This window comes from Chelonia mydas, chromosome 2, assembly GCF_015237465.2.
Source record: "Chelonia mydas isolate rCheMyd1 chromosome 2, rCheMyd1.pri.v2, whole genome shotgun sequence".
Taxonomy (NCBI): domain Eukaryota; kingdom Metazoa; phylum Chordata; order Testudines; family Cheloniidae; genus Chelonia; species Chelonia mydas.
In genome coordinates this window covers 40,078,288-40,097,858 of record NC_057850.1, presented here as the reverse complement: position 1 = coordinate 40,097,858, position 19,571 = coordinate 40,078,288, and the positions used below count along the sequence as shown (strand labels likewise).

Genomic DNA, 19,571 nt, shown 5'->3' with positions numbered 1-19,571 from the left:
TTATTGGTGGCATTCACAGAGCAGCAGCAGATGGTGGAGCACCGCTTCTGGTGTGGAGGGAGAACCTCTCAAGGCTGCAACAGCTGCAGCTAACACACACAGAGGCACTATTGTCAGTACAGCAGAAATGGAAAGCGAAACTTCCGATTCAGCACTCCCTCCTTCCCTTGCTGCCCTAAAGTGTTAAACAAAATGAGTTTATTGACACTTCTGCTTTGGAGTGCTTGTGCCTGGTGCCACTTTCTGCTCAAGCCATGGTGAGTATGAGCTGCCAGAGGTGAGGGAAAGGAGAAGGGAATTGCTCAGTTGCATGAAACTATGAGTATAGGGCACTGGCACTGAATACTGGCACCCTTTTCCATAGGTGGGGGTGACTTTGGCTTATATCTCACTCCTGAGGGTAGCAAAGGCACAGAGAGCACAACTGTTGCTGGCGTCTTCAAATCATCTGGGTCTGAATGCTGCAAGACTGTGTATTTGAATGGTGCCTGCTGAAGTTATCGCCGACTGGCGTGGGAAAGTGTCCTACCGCGGAGGAAAAACTAAGGCTGCCATCTCTAGAAACCTTCGGGAGAGGATTGCCTTGTACCTCCAGGGAAGTTTCATCTATCTCTCAGGAGGACTCGAGTGCATATAAACAAACTGCTCCACATGGCCCCTTCCCCCGCCTAACTCTAGAGGGGAATGAAAAGCAGATAGCTCTTTGTTGTATCATTACCTCTTGTATATGAGTGAATTAATGAAAAGTTGATAGCTGTGTCCAGCTAAATTGGGGGTGCTGTCACTTGAATGGGAAATTCATTTACAGGCTTACTCAAGGTTCCTTCCCCTGCATCAGGCTCACCCGTGCTCGATTACAGGGACTAGTTGGATTGCGGTGGAGTCAAAAAACGGTCCTGGGTCACAGCACCGCTGGCCCCCCCAGTCACCTGTCCCCCACACTCCTCCTCCTCGCTGTTCACAGCAGGGGCCTCAGAGGTATCCATGCTGGTGTGTGGGATGGTGGAATGTAGCCCTGGGTAAAAGCAGCAGGTCTGTGGCTTGGCACCAGATCGATGGTTGGCCTTACTGGCTTTCTGACATGCCTGCCACAGTTCCTTGACTTTCATGGCTGTCACTGCTGCTGGTCCCTGTCGTAGCCCTTTTTCTGCCTCCCAAGAGCAAGCTGCTCTTCGATGTTGACGATGTTTCTACAGCTGGTTCAGAGCTGGGCCTCACAGGCTCGTCTCCCCATAGGCCCAGGAGATCCAATACCTCCCATCTACTCCAGGCAGGAGTGCAGCTGGAGCATGTAGCTGGCATGGTCAGTTGCACACAACAAAGGAGAGCAGATAGAAGTGTGCTCACCAAACAGGACAACCAGGAACAGGCATTTCAAAAATTCACAGGGGTTTTAAAGGAGTGGAGGCTTGTGGTATATGTGACCTCTGGGCAGTGGAGTTAACAATTGTGACCAGAGCGTTGGGCATTGTGGGACAGCTGCTGGAGGACTAGTTAGGGTCAACATAGGTAATGCAGTGTCTACACTTGCGCTGCGTTGAACTCCATACAGCAACCACGGCTCAATGCTGCTCGGGGAGCTAGTGCTACTATGTTCACATAAAGGGGCACTTACATCAGTGGGAGACAAATTTAAGTGTAGACAGATGCGCAGCTAGGTGGACTAATTTTGTAGTGTAAACCAGGCCTCAGTGCAGGAGACGGGACTAGGTGATATACTGAGGTTCCTTCCAGTCCTACATTTCTATAATTTCTATGACGCAGCTGCTCTGGTGTGGGACCCAGCAAGCTTGCATCAAAGCAGATGCATCATGAGAGATTCTTAAGGCATATATAGAACCTGCATGCAGATGAAGCAGCTAGTTTTTCTTAGTACCTAAGCACTATGAAAGCCAGGAGCAAGAGGTAGTATTAATGTTTCTCAGAAGCTAAGAAAATAGCCTCTTTTGGAACATGATGAAATGTCTTTCATCTTCACAAAAAATGTGTGTTTCGGTGTGTGCTTTCATGTACCAGTATCATTTTCAACAGCAGTCTGGATTGCTGCTATGTTTATAATTTTATATAGCATTGTGACTATATTCAGGACTTTACAGGACCAGGAGCAAAGGGTCCAATTCTGAAAACATTTCCAAGCATAATGTTTATTACCAGGAGTACAGTTGTGAATTATGGACATGATAATGTACCTACTAATGTCAATGGGATTTTTTTCAGTGACTTCAGTGGGCTTTGGATCAGCCCTTCAGTTTGGTAGTATTTTCAGAAGGGGGCTCTCATTCCCAAACACTTTACTTCATGGTTCACATGAAACAGACTTATAAAATAAAACAATCCATCAACTTTTCTACTTCCTCTTTTCTAAGCCAAACTGTGTGTGTCACTGTTGAGTAGTACCAGGCACTCCTCCTCCCCAAAGTGTTGATGTTATTTCTGATGGCTGGGGAAGAAAGCGTTTGGGAATCAAAGCAAAGTCTTGCACATTTTTACTAATAGGCCACCAGATCAGCTGCTTCCCACAGTTTTATTAACAGTCACATGGAAGTTAGTAACATTTAAGAAGCATGATGTTTTGTTCAGTAACCAGCATACTTAGCTTGTATTCTTTAACCTCTCTCTCCACAGGAATAAACTTCTGTGCTTTGGGTAAACATGGCTGTGAACAGGAATGTGTTAACACAGAAGACTCTTTTGTGTGCAGATGTCATAGTGGATACACCCTAAACCTTGATAGCAAAACGTGCAGAAGTGAGTGTTTCACACAAACTGGGGCAATTAGTTCTTGCATTGGGCTGAGTTTTGAAAAGGACAAGGGAACTCTCCAGGGGCCCTTCTGAGATCTTTTAGAGCTATGTAAACTGCTGTAACTGTAAAGTCCAACAAGAGCCAGCTCCAGTGAGGTAATGTTGGTAAAATGCCTGCATATGTCCACCCAGTGGAGAACAAGTGTATCGTCTTATAACATTCTGATAACAGGAATTGTTTATTTAGCAGGAGTGCCTGACATACTTTGAAGTGCTTGTTAAAAATTCATCCAATATTAGCTGATATTTAGACAGTTACACGCCTAATACTAATGATTTTTTCATCTCAAAGGCTGGTTTATTTTTTTTCTTCTGAAGTCTATCTGATATAAACATATCTCTTGCTATATGGTAATGAGAATACCGTTAAAGGAATGATGTTCTACCAAAAATCATGCTAACCCTGTATATTTGCAATCGCTTTAGTTGTCAAAATATATTGTTTTCTCCAGAACCATTTTGCATATTTAAAGCAGCACTTTAAAAATGCAGAGAGCTGCAATTTTTCTTGATGTACTTATGCCATTTTGAAAAAAGTACCCAAAGACTTATATAATTAAGAAAGTTATTATCTTCAGTGATCAAAAGAAAATGTTGATGGATTCTGCAACATACACAAAAACTTTGATACATTGTAATATAAATAAATTAGACAACGTGCTTTGATTTTCAGATGGGAAGGTGCTTAGCTCTTTCTGAAAATTAGGCCCCTTTGAGGTGTCACCAGTAGGGCATACCACACTTGAGGCTACCCAATTTACTGGTCGCTTTTGAAAATCTTGGCCCTTTTCTCTTTTTTAGCATTACAGTTTTTATTTTTGCAGATTTAGGTATCAAAACATGTTGACCTAAGTTTATAGTTACTATAGTTCCAGAAGCCTGGTGACAACTATAATTTATGATTATTTTGTTACTTAAAAAAACATAAGGAAAGATTTAGTGTGAGAAGCTAGAAGGTTTAGATTTTAAAAGTGATATTAATAATACATATTACAATTGGCATCTCTTATTTGTAACAGATGATGGTGATCTGAGACTGTAATCTGCCAAATAGGATAGTGGTTTGTTTATTTTAGTTGTTTCGCATTTCTCTTGTACAACGGCCCCAAAGCACAGCTCCACTTATGATGTAAACTTATGGAAAAAAGGAGAATGTGCCAACTGGAACTTATTGTAACTAGCAAAAGCTTCAATCTCAGCTTCACTTGTTCAGGCCAACAGTATTTGTAACTATGTATGATGTTAAATCGGGACAGATTTCTGTAAATATATTATATGTAATTTAAAAAAAACCCCAATCTTACACAATAGAGGAGGCCTTATTAGGCTTAGCAAATGGCTATGGATATGACTCTGATAATCCAGTAAATTTTTGCATCTTTAAAGGCTTTGCGGAATTGAGACATAATAGACCACATTTATATTAGGTAACACTGACTACAGTCAAGTTGACCTAGGGTGAATTTCACCCATGTGACTAAGAATAGTGAAGAATGTCCACTATAAAATGTTAAGGGGGAAGCTTGCTATAAAAAGCTTTTAAGATTTTTTTCTTGCTAAAAAGTGCTTTGCTCTGTATTTTTACAAAATCAGCAGAGTTACACAGCACTTTCACACAAGCACATATCTTGCTTTATGAACTATTAACCATACCTCTTAATTGTCCCTTGTTAGGACATACAGGGCAGACTTTAAACTCAAATTCACACATATATTTGGTTTTTATAGAGACCATTTCCATCACAAATACAGAATCAATAAAATGCAAAGTGGTTACATTAAGTCCCCTACACTCTCCGTTTTTAAGTGTCCCATATTTTGGCTTTAGCAGATAAAACCTAGCAGCAAAAGAATATTTTTAAATTACTATATCTGTCAGTTTAAACAGAATTGACTCATAATCCTCTAATTGTTGTGGAATAAGTTGAAACTCATAAATGACTAACACTCACATTTACTGTCTGAGAAAAACATGTCATGAACAAAGAAAAGATTTCTGTGTGTGAAAAAGAGAGCATAGCCTTGTGGTTTAGGCATAACACTGTTAGGATTCCTGGGTTCTCTATTCCCAACTCTGTTGCAGATTCCCTTTGTGATTATGGGCAAGTCGTCACCTTTCCATGCCTTACATTCATTGTCTGTAACATAGGGATAATAAATACCTACCTCACTGAGCTCTTATAAGGATAAATTAACTCATGTTTCTCAAATGGATCCTTAGATGGGTTAGCTATGTAAGTGCAAACGTTTATGATTTTTTTTCTTGATAATCATATGTACAAAGATTCTGAAGCACTTAGTACCATGTCATGGTTTTGGTCTTTAACTCTCTAATGTGTTTTCTTAATTTCTAACATAAACCATTAGGAGTGGATCACTGTGCTGAGAACAACCATGGCTGTGAGCAGCTGTGCCTGAACACAGGCGATTCATATGTCTGTCAGTGTTCTGAAGGATTCATCATTAATGAAGACCTAAAAACCTGCACACGTAAGTCTCTTGATTATTTCTTTGATTAGAATGAAAGTGGAGGGAAGCAAACAAACACTAGGAACATAGGAATTGATACGCTGCATCAGACCCAAGGTCTATGTAATCCTGTATTCTTTCTCTGACAGTGGCCAGTACCAAATGCTTCAGAGAAAGATGCGAGAACCCTGCAGTAGACAGATATGGGGTAATCTGTCCCCCACATTAGGTCTCATCCTGGTCTATAATAGTTAGAGATTGACATAAGTTCTAAAACATGAGGTTTGATATCCCTTCCAAAATATTTTTATCATCATTAATTGTGACAACTCTGGATAATTTGACTCTTGTTAGGTTCTGGCCCTCAATGACTGACAGTAGCAGACAGTTTCACAGTTTCATTATTTATTGTATGAAAAAGTATTTCCTTTTAGTGATTTTTTAACTTTCCACGTTTTAATTTTATTTAATGTCCCCTTGTTCTTGTGTTATGAGATAGGGAGAACAGAAGCTCATGATCTGTCTTCTCTATACACTGTTCATTATTTTATATATAATTTAATCTTGTTCCCTCTTATTCGTCTTCTTTCTAAGGTGACAGTCCCAATCTTTTCAGTGCCTCTTCATCTGAGAGTTTTTCCAGAGATCTTTCTTGTTGCCCCTTTCTGAATCTCCTTTAGTTCTGCAGTAGCCTTTTTGAGATGGCATGACCAGTACTGCACACAGTATTCCAGATGATGCCACACGATTAATTTATATAATAGCATTATAATAGTCTCCATATTATTCAGCATCCCATTCCTTATGCACTGAAACATTTGTTAGCTTTTTAGACCACGGCTTTGTATTGACATCTACAGTGATGCCCAGGTCCCTTTCTTGAGTGAATTTAGAATCCTGTAAAGTGTACAAGTACTTAAGGACTTCAATTTTTTTTCCTGCAATGTTCATTATTTTGCATTTAGCTACATTGAATTTCATTTGGCATCATATTGTCCATTCACCTAGCTTGTTTTGATCTTTCAGAAGTTCCTCACAGGCCTCTCTGGTCTTGACTAACATAAATAACTAAGTAATCTGCAGTTTTGGCTACCTCACTATCTACCCCCTTTGACAGATAATTAGTAAAAATGTTAAACAACCTTGAGGCATCCTGCTGCTAAGCTTTTGCCATGATGAAAATTTACCATTTAATCCTTCTCTTTGCTTTCTGTTTCCTAGCCACCTTTTTATCCAAGACAATATATTTGCTTCTCATCCAATGACTAAGAACTCCTAGTAACTTTAAGAAAAGCAGAGACAATAGCTTATTCTGCATCAAACTGTGCTTCCAGTTGAGCAGCTGAGACTGTAAATTTGAAGTAGCACAGATTGAAAGTAGTTTTTTCTGCCGTTGCTGAGTGTGTACATTGTCATATAAGGAGTGCGCCGAATCTTCAATTTGTGCTTGAATTCTGCATTTTTAAAATGCATGGAATAATGAGAACAAATTCTGAGTACTCATGGACAACTCCATGGGTGTGCGGGGCTGGAGCACCCATGGAAAAAAATAGCGAGTACTCAGCACCCAGCAGCCTCAGCTGTTTGGCGGTGCCCCCAATGAGCTAATCAGGGGCAGCACCAAATAGCTGTTTGGCCACACCGACTAACAGCTGTTCGGTGGCTGCCTCCAAACAGCTGTTTGGCAGCTTGGTGGGGGACTTGGGGGAGGGCAGAGAGTGGCGGTGGGCACGTGGGGGCCTCGGGGAGGGGGTGGAGCAGGAGTGGGGAAGAGACAGGGTGAGGGCAGGGCCTATGTGGTAGGGATGGAGTGGAGTGGGCTCTCGGGCTGGAGCAGGGGAGGAGTACCCCCAGAGCAAACTAGAAGTTGGCACCTGTGCATGGATAGTTACAGGAAGATGGAATTAGAAATAGAAGTCTGGCCAATGAAATTACAAGGCTGGGGTTTTCAAAAGAGTCTAAGGAAGTTAGGCACATAAATCAGTGAAATTTGGGCACCTAATTCCCTTCAGGTTCCTATGAAAATCCCAGCTGAATCATTAATAAACAACTGTACAGACCATAGAAATATACTTACAAGAGTCCATGCTCCCCAAGTATCTTCATGCCCCATATATGTAAAAAAAATCTTCTCATTCCTGGTTGCAGATACATATTTATAGATTTTTAAGGCCAAAAAGGACCATTATGATCATCTAGTCAGGCATCCTACGCAACATAGGCTATGCTATCCATCTTCCACAAAATACAGGTATGTACAAAGCCCTCCAAAGAACATGCATCATCACTCTCCATTAAATATGTATCTTCCCACAAAGACCACATGCACTAAGAGATCTGCACTCAAATGTTCCTGTATATCTGAGAGAGATAAGTGCTTCCTGGGAAAATCTGTTTTCAGTGCTCTTGCTCCATGTGCCTTCCCCCACATACACACCTCTTCAGCTCCTGGGCTCCAGGATCTCTCTGCTGGTAGGTCAGTGAGCAATAGCAGACTGCATTGCAGACAGCAACTTAGTGTCCATCTTCAGGCTGCAGTTCTAAAATCTCTTTGGTGGGGGAAGGCCTCTGTCTCATTTACCCTTCACTCAGGATCTCTGGCTGTCTGTTCTTCTCTCCTGCTGGCAAGGAGGAAGATGTTACTGGGCATTCTTATCCTGTCCTCTTTGCTGTTGAAGAGGAGGGTTTTGGTGAGTGATCTATTGTAGATATTATTCTAAAGCCAGCCAGCTCATTGGCCCTCTTCACAAATTTCGTGCTGCTGCTTTCATCATCTTCTACCCCTCTTGTGAGTGTGGATACAGGTACAAATCATGATGCTCTGGAAGCCCTGCGTGTGGATGAACACATTCTGTTAAGTGACTTTCTTCGTTATTCAGGAGCTTCAAGTCCTCAGTAGAGATGTCACTAATGCAGCCTTCATAGGAGCCTCAATACATCAGAAATTAAACTTGCCCTAGCAATGTTTCTATTCTTAATATAGCTAATGAGTGTTAAGATTCACTCCAGTTTAATAGAATTAGTAGGGTAAATTGCCTGCTTCAGTGGAAAAATCTGCAGAAGGGGCCAATGAGAAAGGAAAACTTGGTGAATTTTGCCTTGCTGACTCTTCCTGGAATTATCCCCACTGGTCAGAGGGGTTTGGCAGGCCTCACCAAAGATTTTGGTGGCCACTCTATCTGCCTTTCCCCTCTCCTCAGTTCCCCAAGCTTGTGGATTGCATGGACAGCTCCTGAATCTGCTGCTTTCCCTGCCATTGGGCAACAAAGTTTCAGCGAGTCAAACTACCGTTAGCAAGGTCCCCCTGCAACTGCACAGCTGCAGTCACAGAGAGGATCCAGGGGAAGATAATGCAAATCAGAGAGTGAAACACCTTTGCTCCACCATCTCCTGCCCCCTGAAGTCCACAGAGATCCATCCATCCATCCACCCCTCCAGAAGAGGGGTAACTAATGCTACCAGGACAGACTCCTGCCTTCTGTGCAGAAAGAGGAGAGGGATGGCTCCATGGCTTCGAGCGGAACCAATGGATATAGGGAAGAAGCTGAGCTGCTGTTTTAAGAATTATATCAACTTTCCTATGGAAAATCCTGTGTCCTTGGTAGTAGAAAAGATGTTTTTAAACTCTGGCGATTTAGTTTCCTCCAGGTATTACTTGGATTCCCATCAGAAGCATTAAAGCTATACAGTGACTCCTGGACTCCTCTGGGCACTGAATTTGATCCCTCTTGAGTATTTCTTCTACTTGCCGATTTACCCCTCTCTGCACATCTGTTTGGGAACAGACTTTGTTCTGCTCCTGAGCTCCAGCTGACCCTGTTAAAATCACATGGGCAATCTTTTTAGATTATCATAAAAGATTTTTGGGTCTTTCAGATAACTGTTAAATGAGCAGCTGAATAGATGTGTTTAATATATACCACTTCTGAATCAAGAGACTGCTGTCATAAATACTGGGAACACCCTAGTGATAAACTGGCTTCTGCTCTGACATCTAGCAACTATAGCAAATGGAACTCCATATGCAGCAGAGCTCACGCACAGCTGAACGGAGTGCCGAGTATGGAACTCTGAGAGCACTAGGTCTCATGTTAAAGAAAAGAAAATCCGTAGGAAAGTTAAGAAGACAAATGTAACTGAATTAAAATGATTTGTGTTAATTATTGTTCAGCATCAAAGCTCAGATGGTCTAATCCCAAATCCACTGATGTCAATGAGATCAGGTACACTGAGAGTTCTGGGACTCACCCACCTCCATGTTTTCACATCAAGTATGTATGCTGAATCATCAATGAAAGGTGAATGTTTAGAAGAAAACCTCTGTTGTTTTGATACCTGGTAGTTGTTACTGTATGTTACTATATGACATAATTAGCAAAATATCTTTACAGTTTATTCAAAAAGTATTGAAGTGTCTGGACTCTTTTTTCTGAGCTATTGCAAACAGAAAGATAGCTTTTTCTCACCTCTGCCCACATGCTAAATCATACCTAAAAACTCCTTTGATGTTTCTGAAAGGTATATTTATTTTTGAAAAAGAACTGAATTATTGTTCAAACAATACAGTATTTGCTTGTTCATATATCATGCAGCTGTGTTAGAGACGACCAGCTGCTAATTCATGAATTTTTAACTTCTTTGTACAACTCCAATCATTTTCAGGAGTGGACTACTGTGCACTGAGTGACCCTGGTTGTGAACATTTGTGTGTAAACAGTGAAAAATCTTATACTTGTCAGTGCTTTGAAGGATATGAGCTTCGTGATGATGGGAAAACTTGTAAACGTAAGTTTTTATCAGACCAAGTGACATGACACCATATCTTTTGTTGCCTGCATCTGTACAGTATAAAATCAGTATGTGTGATGTAAATGAGTAGCCCTGAAGCTGGACTCTGGGATGAAACTGGGGACCAAAGGTACATTAGTACAGATTTGTATTTTGCAACAGGCAACAGTAATTTTCTCCACAAACTAGGTTAAAAAGATTTAACATTTCTACGGCCTCGCTCCTTGTACTGCAACCAAGGAGCTCACAATATGAATGGCGTTTCCATTTCTTTGCCCCACTTGTGTGACAAAGAACGTTAAAAAGGGATTGCATAATTTGGGCAAGACTGTAATGAAATGAAATGAAAGTCTGAAAAAATCATTGCCAAATTTTCTTCAGTATTACAGCCCTCTCTAGTGCTCAGTCGCTGTATCTTACTTCTTTAAAAGCCACCTAGATATAATGTGTATAGTAATGTAATTGTATTCCCAGTTGTTTGGGGACTAATCCATTAAAATGATTCACATCTGATGTTAAAAAGCATGTTATTAGGAAGGCTTTTAAAAGACTCAGATACTACAGCAATGGTGGGCAACCTGTGGCCCGCAGCCCGTCAGGGTAATCCGCTGGCGGGCCGCCAGACCGTTTGTTTACATTTGCACAGCCACCCGTAGCTCCCAGGGGACGAGGTTCGCTGTTCCCAGCCAATGGGAGCTGTAGGAAGTGGCGGCCAGGTGAACTGCAGCCATTGGGAGCTGCGGGTGGCCATGAAAATGTAAACAAACGGTCTGGTGGCCCACCGGCCCACCAGCCGATTACCTTGACGGACTGCATGCAGCCTGTGGGCCACAGGTTGCCCACCACTGTACTACAGTGATAAATTGATAATATTATTTACTGTTTGTATTAAAACCACAGTCAGCATTGGAGCCCCATTGTGCTAAACTATGCAAACATATAGAAAGACATGCTCCTTTCCCTAAAGTATATACAACCTGGGGCCCAGATCCTGCAAGAAGTTACGTGCAAGCGGACTCCTGCATTGGCATTGAGCTCTGTGATGGGGTGTTCACCCCAAACGTGCCCTGAAAGGGTTAATGTAGGCCAAGATGAGGAGGGGGGCTAATTAACCAGACAGGCTACAGCTGAATAATCCCCTGATTGGATGAGGGGGCCCAGTTGAGGAGGAAGAAGCTGGGTGTGGTTTATAAAGACAGGAAGCTGATAACAGAGGAGCCTGTGGGGAAGTAGTCTGCAGTCATTCCCTGGGAGAAGGGAGGTGTGTTTGGGATCACAACGGCAAGCAGCCTACAGTTACCTCCTGGGAGAAGGGATTTTTGGCTGGCAAACCCAGAGAGGAGGGAGAGCCAGAAAGGGTAAGAAGGGCTTAGGAAAAGCAGCAAGGAAAAGGATAGTGCAGACTTTGGCTGCTGATGAGAGGACCCCTGAACTGGAAGCCAGAGTAGAGGGCAGGCCCCAGTTTCCACAAAGCCACTGGGGAAGTGGCACAGACCAGACAGCGGAGCGTGGACTGCTTGAGGCAATTTGCCCTGAAAGACTTTGATACCCACAAGGGGAAGAGCACAGTGAGCTGGCTGGAGAGCCAAGTCACAAAGTGGAAGCTGTAGCTCCTGGAGAGAGAGCAGCAACGGAGTGTGCAACAAGCTGCCAGAGGTGTGTGCAGCCGCTGGAAGGTGCTAATCCCCAGAATGGCGAGCAGGAGGCACGCTATGTTGAGTGGGTCCCGTGACAAGCTCTGTGCAGGACTTTAATTTAAAACAAGCTGGAACAAGGGAGTGTAACAAAGAGAGAGAGAAAGGGAAGGAAAATGAGCATAACAAATATATTTAGTACATGATTGTATAGCTTTTAATTTTTGTTTTGTTTTAAATATAAGGTATAGCTAAAATTAAATGAAATATCAGCAGTCCTCACTGGCCATCTGTCTACCCATTATCAGCTGACGATTTCCTGTGGGCATCACAGCACATACTACAACAGATCATTTACACCAACCTTGAACACCATGTAAACTGATCTTTTGTAATCCTATTTTATTACAAAAAGACAAATATCTATTTAACCACAGAGGGAAAAAGCCTGAGTGTTCTGGGTGTCAGCAGGATTTTTTGCTTGAAGATCGTAAGATGATGATAAATATCTTGTTTTCACAGGAAAAGCTGGATTTGAAATGTAAATAACTTGACAGTTCAAAATCTGCTTATTCCTTAGAGGCCAGTGACCCAGGGCTGGATTTTTTTAAAGGTATTTAGGTGCTCACATAGACACCTAGTGGGATTTTCAAAAGCACTACACCTAGCTCCTCAATGGCATTTAGGCACCTAACTCCCCTTGGTTTCAGTCAGAGTTAGACACTTAGGTACTTTTGAAAATCCCACTAGGGGCCTACCTGCATCTTTAGGTGCCTAAACAACTTTGAAAATCTAGCCCCTAGTTACTATGCTCTCTGATTTTTTCCCCTTAATAAAGAGACTGTGGATTAAGAGGAGGAGAAAGATGTGCTTGCTTGTTAAAAAACAAAGATGAAAGAGTCAGAGGTTGTTGGAAATGCATTTCTGGATTCCACTGAGCCAACACTTGAAAGATTATGAGCTGCAGGGCTCTTTCACTGGAAAACTAAGAACTTTTAACCTTTGCATTTATAAAAATTTTAACGAGCAAACTTTCTTTTCTGTCCAAATTATTCTCAGGTAAAAATGTCTGCAAATCAGTCAACCATGGTTGTGAACATGTTTGTGTTAATCGTGACAATTCGTACATCTGCAAGTGCCGTGAGGGATTTGCACTGAGGAAAGATGGGAAAACGTGCAGAAGTAAGTAACCTGATTTTTGCCGTACATTTGTGTGTGCAGCAGGCAAAGAAAGAAAGAACTTCATTGCTCTTTTACTGAAAGAATGTCTCTAGTAAACTGTATTAAATATCTAAACTATCCTCAGATAAAGACCTCTGCAAATCAGTTGACCATGGTTGTGAACATGTTTGTGTTAATACGGACAATTCCTACATCTGCAAGTGCCGTAAGGGATTCGTACTGCGGGGGGATGGGAAAACTTGCAGAAGTAAGTAGTCTGATCTTTATTGGAAGGTTATCCTTGTAATGTTTGTATTTGTAGAAGTGTTTTAACTAGCAAACTCTCTCAACTGTTCTCAGATAAGGATGTCTGCAAGTCATTTGACCATGGCTGTGAACATATTTGTGTTAATAATGACCATTCCTACATCTGTAAGTGCCAGGAGGGATTTGTACTGAGAGAGGATGGGAAAACATGCAGAAGTAAGTAGCTTGGTCTTTACTGTACATTTTTTCTTCATCAGATAAAAAGAGAAGGAACTTCATTGCTCTCTTTGTGGAAGATTGTCCTTGTAATTTTTGCATTTATAAATATGTTTTAACTAGCAAACTATATTAAATATTTTAACTATTCCCAGATAAGAACGTCTGCAAATCAGTCAACCATGGTTGTGAACATGTTTGTGTAAATAATGATGATTCATACACCTGTCAGTGCCATGAGGGATTTGTGCTAAGAGAGGATGGGAAAACATGCAGAAGTAAGTAGCTTGATCTTTGTAGTACATTTATGTCTTCGGAGGACCAAAAAAGAAGGAATTTCATTGCTTTCTTACTTGAGAAATATCAGTCTAATCTTTTATAAATGCAAAGTAGTTCTAACCAGCCAACTCTCAACTATTCTCAGATAAAGACCTCTGTAAGTCCATTGACCATGGCTGTGAACATGTTTGTGTTAATGATGACATTTCATACACCTGCCAGTGCCATGAGGGATTCATACTAAGAAAGGATGAGAAAACATGCAGATGTAAGTAGCCTGATATTTACTACATGAGAGAATGAAAATCTTAAGTGCCCTTTCCTTGGAAGATTGTCCTTGTAATTTTTGCATTTATAAAATATTAAATATCTAATCTATTCCCAGTTAAGGATCCCTGCAAATCAGTTGATCCTGGCTGTGAACATATTTGCGTTAATACTGACAGTTCATACATCTGCAAGTGCCATGAGGGATTTGTACTCAGAGAGGATGGGAAAACATGTAGAAGTAAGTAATCTGATATTTACTGGCAGATTGTCCTTGTAATCCCATTTATAAAAGCATTTTAACTCTCTCTCGGATAAAGACCTCTGCAAAACGGTTGATCATGGCTGTGAACATATTTGCATTAATAATGACCTTTCCTACGTCTGCAAATGCCATAAGGGATTTGTACTCCAAGAAGATGGGAAAATGTGCAGAAGTAAGTAACTTGATCCTTGCTGTATTTTTCATTCATTGAGCAACTGCTTGTTTGATTTTACAATGAACTGATCCAGCATCCCTTTTTCAAAAATCATATAAAATTTGAGGTTGAACCACTTAACCTGAAGATTTTGGAAGCAAAAGCTATTAAGAAAGTAAGAATGACTGTCCTTGTAAACCAGCGAGTATAGCAATCATTCTTTCCAATCAGGAAAAGAGCCAAAAGTAAAAATCAAGTTGCCAAGGAACTTGCACTTTAATTAGGTTCATGTACCATAGGGTTGTATTTCCTGATTTAAAAGAACATCAGGCTTAACTTTCCTGTCTTCTAACATGAAAAGCCTTGACCACTGTCCCATTTATCAATGTTTTCCTAAATTAGATTGTTAGCTGTCTGGGACAGAAACTCCGCCCCCTCCTCCCTCCCCTCCACCATTCTATGAACTACAATGTACATTTCTACTACTATATAAAGCCCTAGAAACCTCTGTAGTGTGCAGCCCATCAAAGCTGCATGATCCAGTCTGGCTCTGCAACAAAGGATGTTGTCAAGTTTCCTTCCCCACTCTGAACTCTAGGGTACAGATGTGGGGACCTGCATGAAACCCCCCTAAGCTTATTTTTACCAGCTTAGGTTAAAACTTCCCCAAGGTACAAACTATTTTACCTTTTGCCCTTGGACTTTATTGCTGCCACCACCAAGCGTCTAACAAATATATAACAGGGAAAGAGCCCACTTGGAAACGTCTTTCCCCCCAAAATCCTCCCCAAACCCTACACCCCCTTTCCTGGGGAAGGCTTGATAAAAATCCTCACCAATTTGCATAGGTGAACACAGACCCAAACCCTTGGATCTTAAGAACAATGAAAAAGCAATCAGGTTCTTAAAAGAAGAATTTTAATTGAAGAAAAAAAGTAAAAGAATCACCTCTGTAAAATCAGGATGGTAAATACTTTACAGGGTAATCAGATTCAAAACATAGAGAATCCCTCTAGGCAAAACCTTAAGTTACAAAAAGACACAAAAACAGGAATATACGTTCCATTCAGCACAGCTTATTTTATCAGCCATTTAAACAAAACAGAATCTAATGCATATCTAGCTAGATTACTTACTAAGTTCTAAGTCTCCATTCCTTTTCTGTTCCCGGCAAAAGCAACACACAGACAGAGAGAGCCTTTGTTTCTCCCCCCCTCCAGCTTTGAAAGTATCTTGTCTCCTCATTGGTCATTTTGGTCAGGTGCCAGCGAGGTTATCCTAGCTTCTTAACCCTTTATAGGTGAAAGGGTTTTTCCTCTGGCCAGGTGGGATTTTAAAGGTGTTTACCCTTCCCTTTATATTTATGACAGATGTCCATTCTAATCTTAGGTTGGGAGACCTGCCCCCCAAAGGGTAATAGAATGCTCATGGACCTGCCCAAACCTTCTCATTGCCTAGGACCATGGGTCATGGATTAGTCCCTGCTTGGGCAGCAGAACTTACTGAAGGAGAAGCAGGATCAGTGGAGTTTTGTCTGAGGGAATGGGGAACTCCCACTGCCAAGGGCAGCCAAAGGTCCCCATTCCTCAGTTCTTTCATGCACCAGGGTGATTGCACACTGCATCCTGAAGGTGATCATCAGCCTAAACAGTGGTAAGAAAGTTACAGACCCTTTCTTGTAACTTGAGTAGGGCCCCAAATTGGAGCCTGTGACAAAAAATAGACACTTTTTCGAAGTCTCTTATAAAGCATAGGCAAGTAGCCTTGCTGACCTCTGTCAATGGAAGAATGCTGCAAAATATACAAAAGACCTCTTGGCTCTTTCCTACAGATATGTTAGGCTGCAATAATCAATTACTGTCTAAAAATATATGGATGTTGGCTTTTAAGTTTTATTTACATGTAAAGAATAATAAATATTTTAAATTGCTTGGAGAAAGGGAACAGGATAATGGCATCTGGAATGTAAACATAGCTATATCCCAGTATGTATTTGTATTTTGAAAAACTAAGCCAAGTTGCAGACAGGATTTATTACTAGTTGATATTAACATATTAGGTTAAGTTTGTGATTGTTACTCTGAAAAGCATAGCTAAACTGGGCACATGGTCAGCTAACCAGAGCTTAGTGTTTTAGTACACTGTATAAATCTTTTCTTTAGAATACCTAGAAGAGGAGAGAGAAAAATCTCCATCTAATCTGAATATTGTCTATTATGAATTGTAACTAGAAAGTACACACTGATCTTGACACCAGGAAAAGTTATAAATCAAAGTTAATTTGGGGCAGTCAGAGGAGACATTGAAATTCCTAAAGAAATAAAGGTGCAAATCCTACAGTCCCTGCTCAGTCACATTTCCCTTAGAAATTAGTGAGAATTTGACTGAGTGAATACAAGAGGATTTGGCCTAATATTAACTAAACAAAGGTGTTCTTTTTTCTGTCCATGGTTATAGCAGTGATGAGGTTGGAGCTGGCAACATTTGATCTACCTTAAAGTTCCTTCAGTGTTTCTGCCCTAATCAAGCAATTAGGGAGAAAAACCTAAACTTTCAGATGAGAGAGGAAGATAAAAAAGAAAGCACAAATATATTTTGTTTTTAGTAAGTTTTGCAACACAGAGGAAAACTTCAGAATAAGGTCAAATGGTGGGTGGTCATTCATTTCTTGCAAAACTGACAAATACATATCTGAATGCAGGACAATTAGTACATTCATATCAAGACTTTCTTTGGCACTGCTCACAGTAATCTTTCTAAACACCTATCGAAACATCTATCTAAACACATTAATTAATTTAGCATCACAACACACCTGTGAAGTAAGGGTGTATTATCATCTCCATTTTACAAATAAGGAACTGAGGCACAGAGAGATTAAGGGCTCAATCCTGTAAAGTGCTGAGCACTGCTTCTGATCCAACCAAAGCACTTAAGTACATGAACACTCCCATATGTGTAACTTTAAGCACACAAAGCCAATAGAACTATTTGTGCTCCTCAGACTAGATGATCACAATGATCCTTTCTGGCCTTGGAATCTGTGATTCTAAGTGTTTTGCTGGACTGGAGTCAGAGTTTTCAATACCTTGCAGGATGAAGCTTCTAAATGTCTTGCTTAAGTGTCTTGCTTGTGGCAGAGGGGCTTTCTACACCTATGCAACAGGTAAACCCATCAGGTACAGGCCTTGCTGGGATACAGTAGCATCCCTCTCTATGCTTTGCCTCTGGGCCCACTGGTTCACTGCCAGCAGGATTAGCCCACCTCACATTCCTCACTGCCTTTGGCTAAAATTATGGCTACCTCCTGTGTGTGTAGGCTACTGTGAAATGTGCTTCCTTCTCCTCCCCACCCTTAGTCCACCCCAGAACACCTATCATCATATTGTGGCCCTTAATCTTCAAAGTGAGGTATTATTATTTAATAAATTCTTCAGAACTGTAGCTGCCCTTGAACTGGACTAGGCATAAGGGATGTTTCTTAAAGGATAGGCAGTTATTTCATCCATTTGTACCAACTATTAGCATGGTACACGTTGTTAGAGCTTGAACTTAGGTCAAGTGATGAATATAATGGGAAAATATAATTTGTGAAGGGAGAAATTTTATTGTAAAAGATAGTAGGCAAAGACAGATCTGACCCACCTCAAGGAAGCAGCCTGCAACACCCTCCTTCAGAAATGTAAACTGTTTTTTGGAGTCTGAAATTTATTTTCTGATTCCACTTCCATGTCTCTGTACTCTGCCTGCTTTAAGGTGGGAGAGAGACACTGTTAATTTAGGGGGGAAAATGCAGGCTGAGACCTCACCTGTGTAGTCAGTTCTCTTTTTTAACATTTGAATCAAAACATAGCAAATAAGGACCCCTTCTCTTGAGCCCCAGGGGGAGATCCTGAGTAGTGATTTAGATCTGACTGGTTCCCTCTACTGTTGTATAGTAAACGTGTGGCTTTGTCTTCCTTTTAGAAAATAATCTTTCCAAATGCTTCTTGCTTGTATCATTTTTAATCCAATGTAGACTGTATGGTAAAACTAAAAGGTATCCTGATTGTTTGGCATTTTGAAGTTGTTTTCCATGATTATATGAACAGACTGTTTATGCTGGTACCAAGTTTTGTTTTGTTTATACGACAAACTAATTCCAGGAATTCTTTAAATGTGCTTCTTTCTCACAGTAAAGCATAACAACTGCTTTGTTAAAATGTGGAGAACCCATCCTACTTTGTGACAGAAACTGTGTATCATCCGCTACTTTCTACTAACCTGCAAATTGCGTATGTGTATGTGTGTGTGTGTGTAAAATATACCCCCAAACACATACACTTGGCAATATTTTTGCTCATTTTAGCTGTCCCTGTACATTTTTGTCTCTAGATGAGTTTTCTGTTTAATGGATCTAATGAATTTGGAATAAACTTGAAACAGGTTTTACGTTAAAATTTTGGAGCTTTTTTTAATCCTTTGCAGAAAGTACAATCCTCAGTTTATTGTTCCTTATCAGATGGCTTGGGCATTAACTCAAATCCAAGAGATTGAGAGTTAAAATCCTATTACTAAATAATTAGAACAATACCAAAAATATTCCTGCTGAGGTCTCTAAACTGAAGGATACAGGCACCTCCTGTCTCTTTCTTGTCTCCTTCCACGCAGCAGAAAAGCCATCAACCTTCCCACTTCTGTTCCTTCCCCTCTCTGAGTCTTTCCCACGAACCTAGACTTGGCTGGAGAGAGCTATTAGAAGGAAGAGGAAGACGCAGCAAGCATAGTCCAGTCCAGTTTCTGTTAATCCTCAATGCTCCTGTCACAGTACTGCATGCTAGACAATACTGGAATAGAAACTAAATGCTATTTCCTAATAATAGTGTGATGGAGAAGAGTATTTTGTTTTCATGTTTTGTTCATTTGTTTTTTATTGTGCTGCATTCCCAGTGATGGTTATAAATTATGGCTTTACTAGAAGATCCCAGAAGCAGTGGGAATTGTCTTTGACGTCAAACACAAAGCAAAATTCTATTCTTCTATCCACAGTACAGATCCCTCCTCAGTGCGTATTTTTCACTCAATATCTTTATGCTGGTGAAAATCATTGAGAGTTTTGCTGAGAAATCAAGCACAGAGAAGTGTGGATCTGAAGAGCAGAATATTGCCTTTAGATAGAACATTACTGGTGCGGCATGACTGGGTGATATCATTGTTTATGGTACATAGTAATTGTATGAAAATTCCCCCCCCCCATTCAATCTGTACTTATTTTTAGAAATCCATTC

The 19,571-nt window shown here is 40.8% G+C and overlaps 1 protein-coding gene across 12 annotated transcripts in view; it reads left to right on the top strand.

The window, feature by feature from the left end:
* The window catches only part of MATN2 (matrilin 2), a 117,637-nt gene that overhangs the window by 82,002 nt on the left and 16,064 nt on the right, over positions 1–19,571 (top strand). For 5 of the 12 annotated variants that reach the window (XM_043539311.1, XM_043539312.1, XM_043539309.1 and 2 more), the window contains exons 8-17: positions 2,626–2,748; positions 5,172–5,294; positions 9,936–10,058; positions 12,755–12,877; positions 13,002–13,124; positions 13,217–13,339; positions 13,495–13,617; positions 13,764–13,886; positions 14,004–14,126; positions 14,200–14,322. In XM_043539311.1, coding sequence (XP_043395246.1) covers positions 2,626–2,748; positions 5,172–5,294; positions 9,936–10,058; positions 12,755–12,877; positions 13,002–13,124; positions 13,217–13,339; positions 13,495–13,617; positions 13,764–13,886; positions 14,004–14,126; positions 14,200–14,322 — 1,230 coding nt within the window. Of the gene's footprint in view, positions 1–2,625; positions 2,749–5,171; positions 5,295–9,935; positions 10,059–12,754; positions 12,878–13,001; positions 13,125–13,216; positions 13,340–13,494; positions 13,618–13,763; positions 13,887–14,003; positions 14,127–14,199; positions 14,323–15,693; positions 15,931–19,571 lie in introns of those variants that run through there. The other 7 variants (XM_043539319.1, XM_043539316.1, XM_043539317.1 and 4 more) reach the window with 5 other exon arrangements.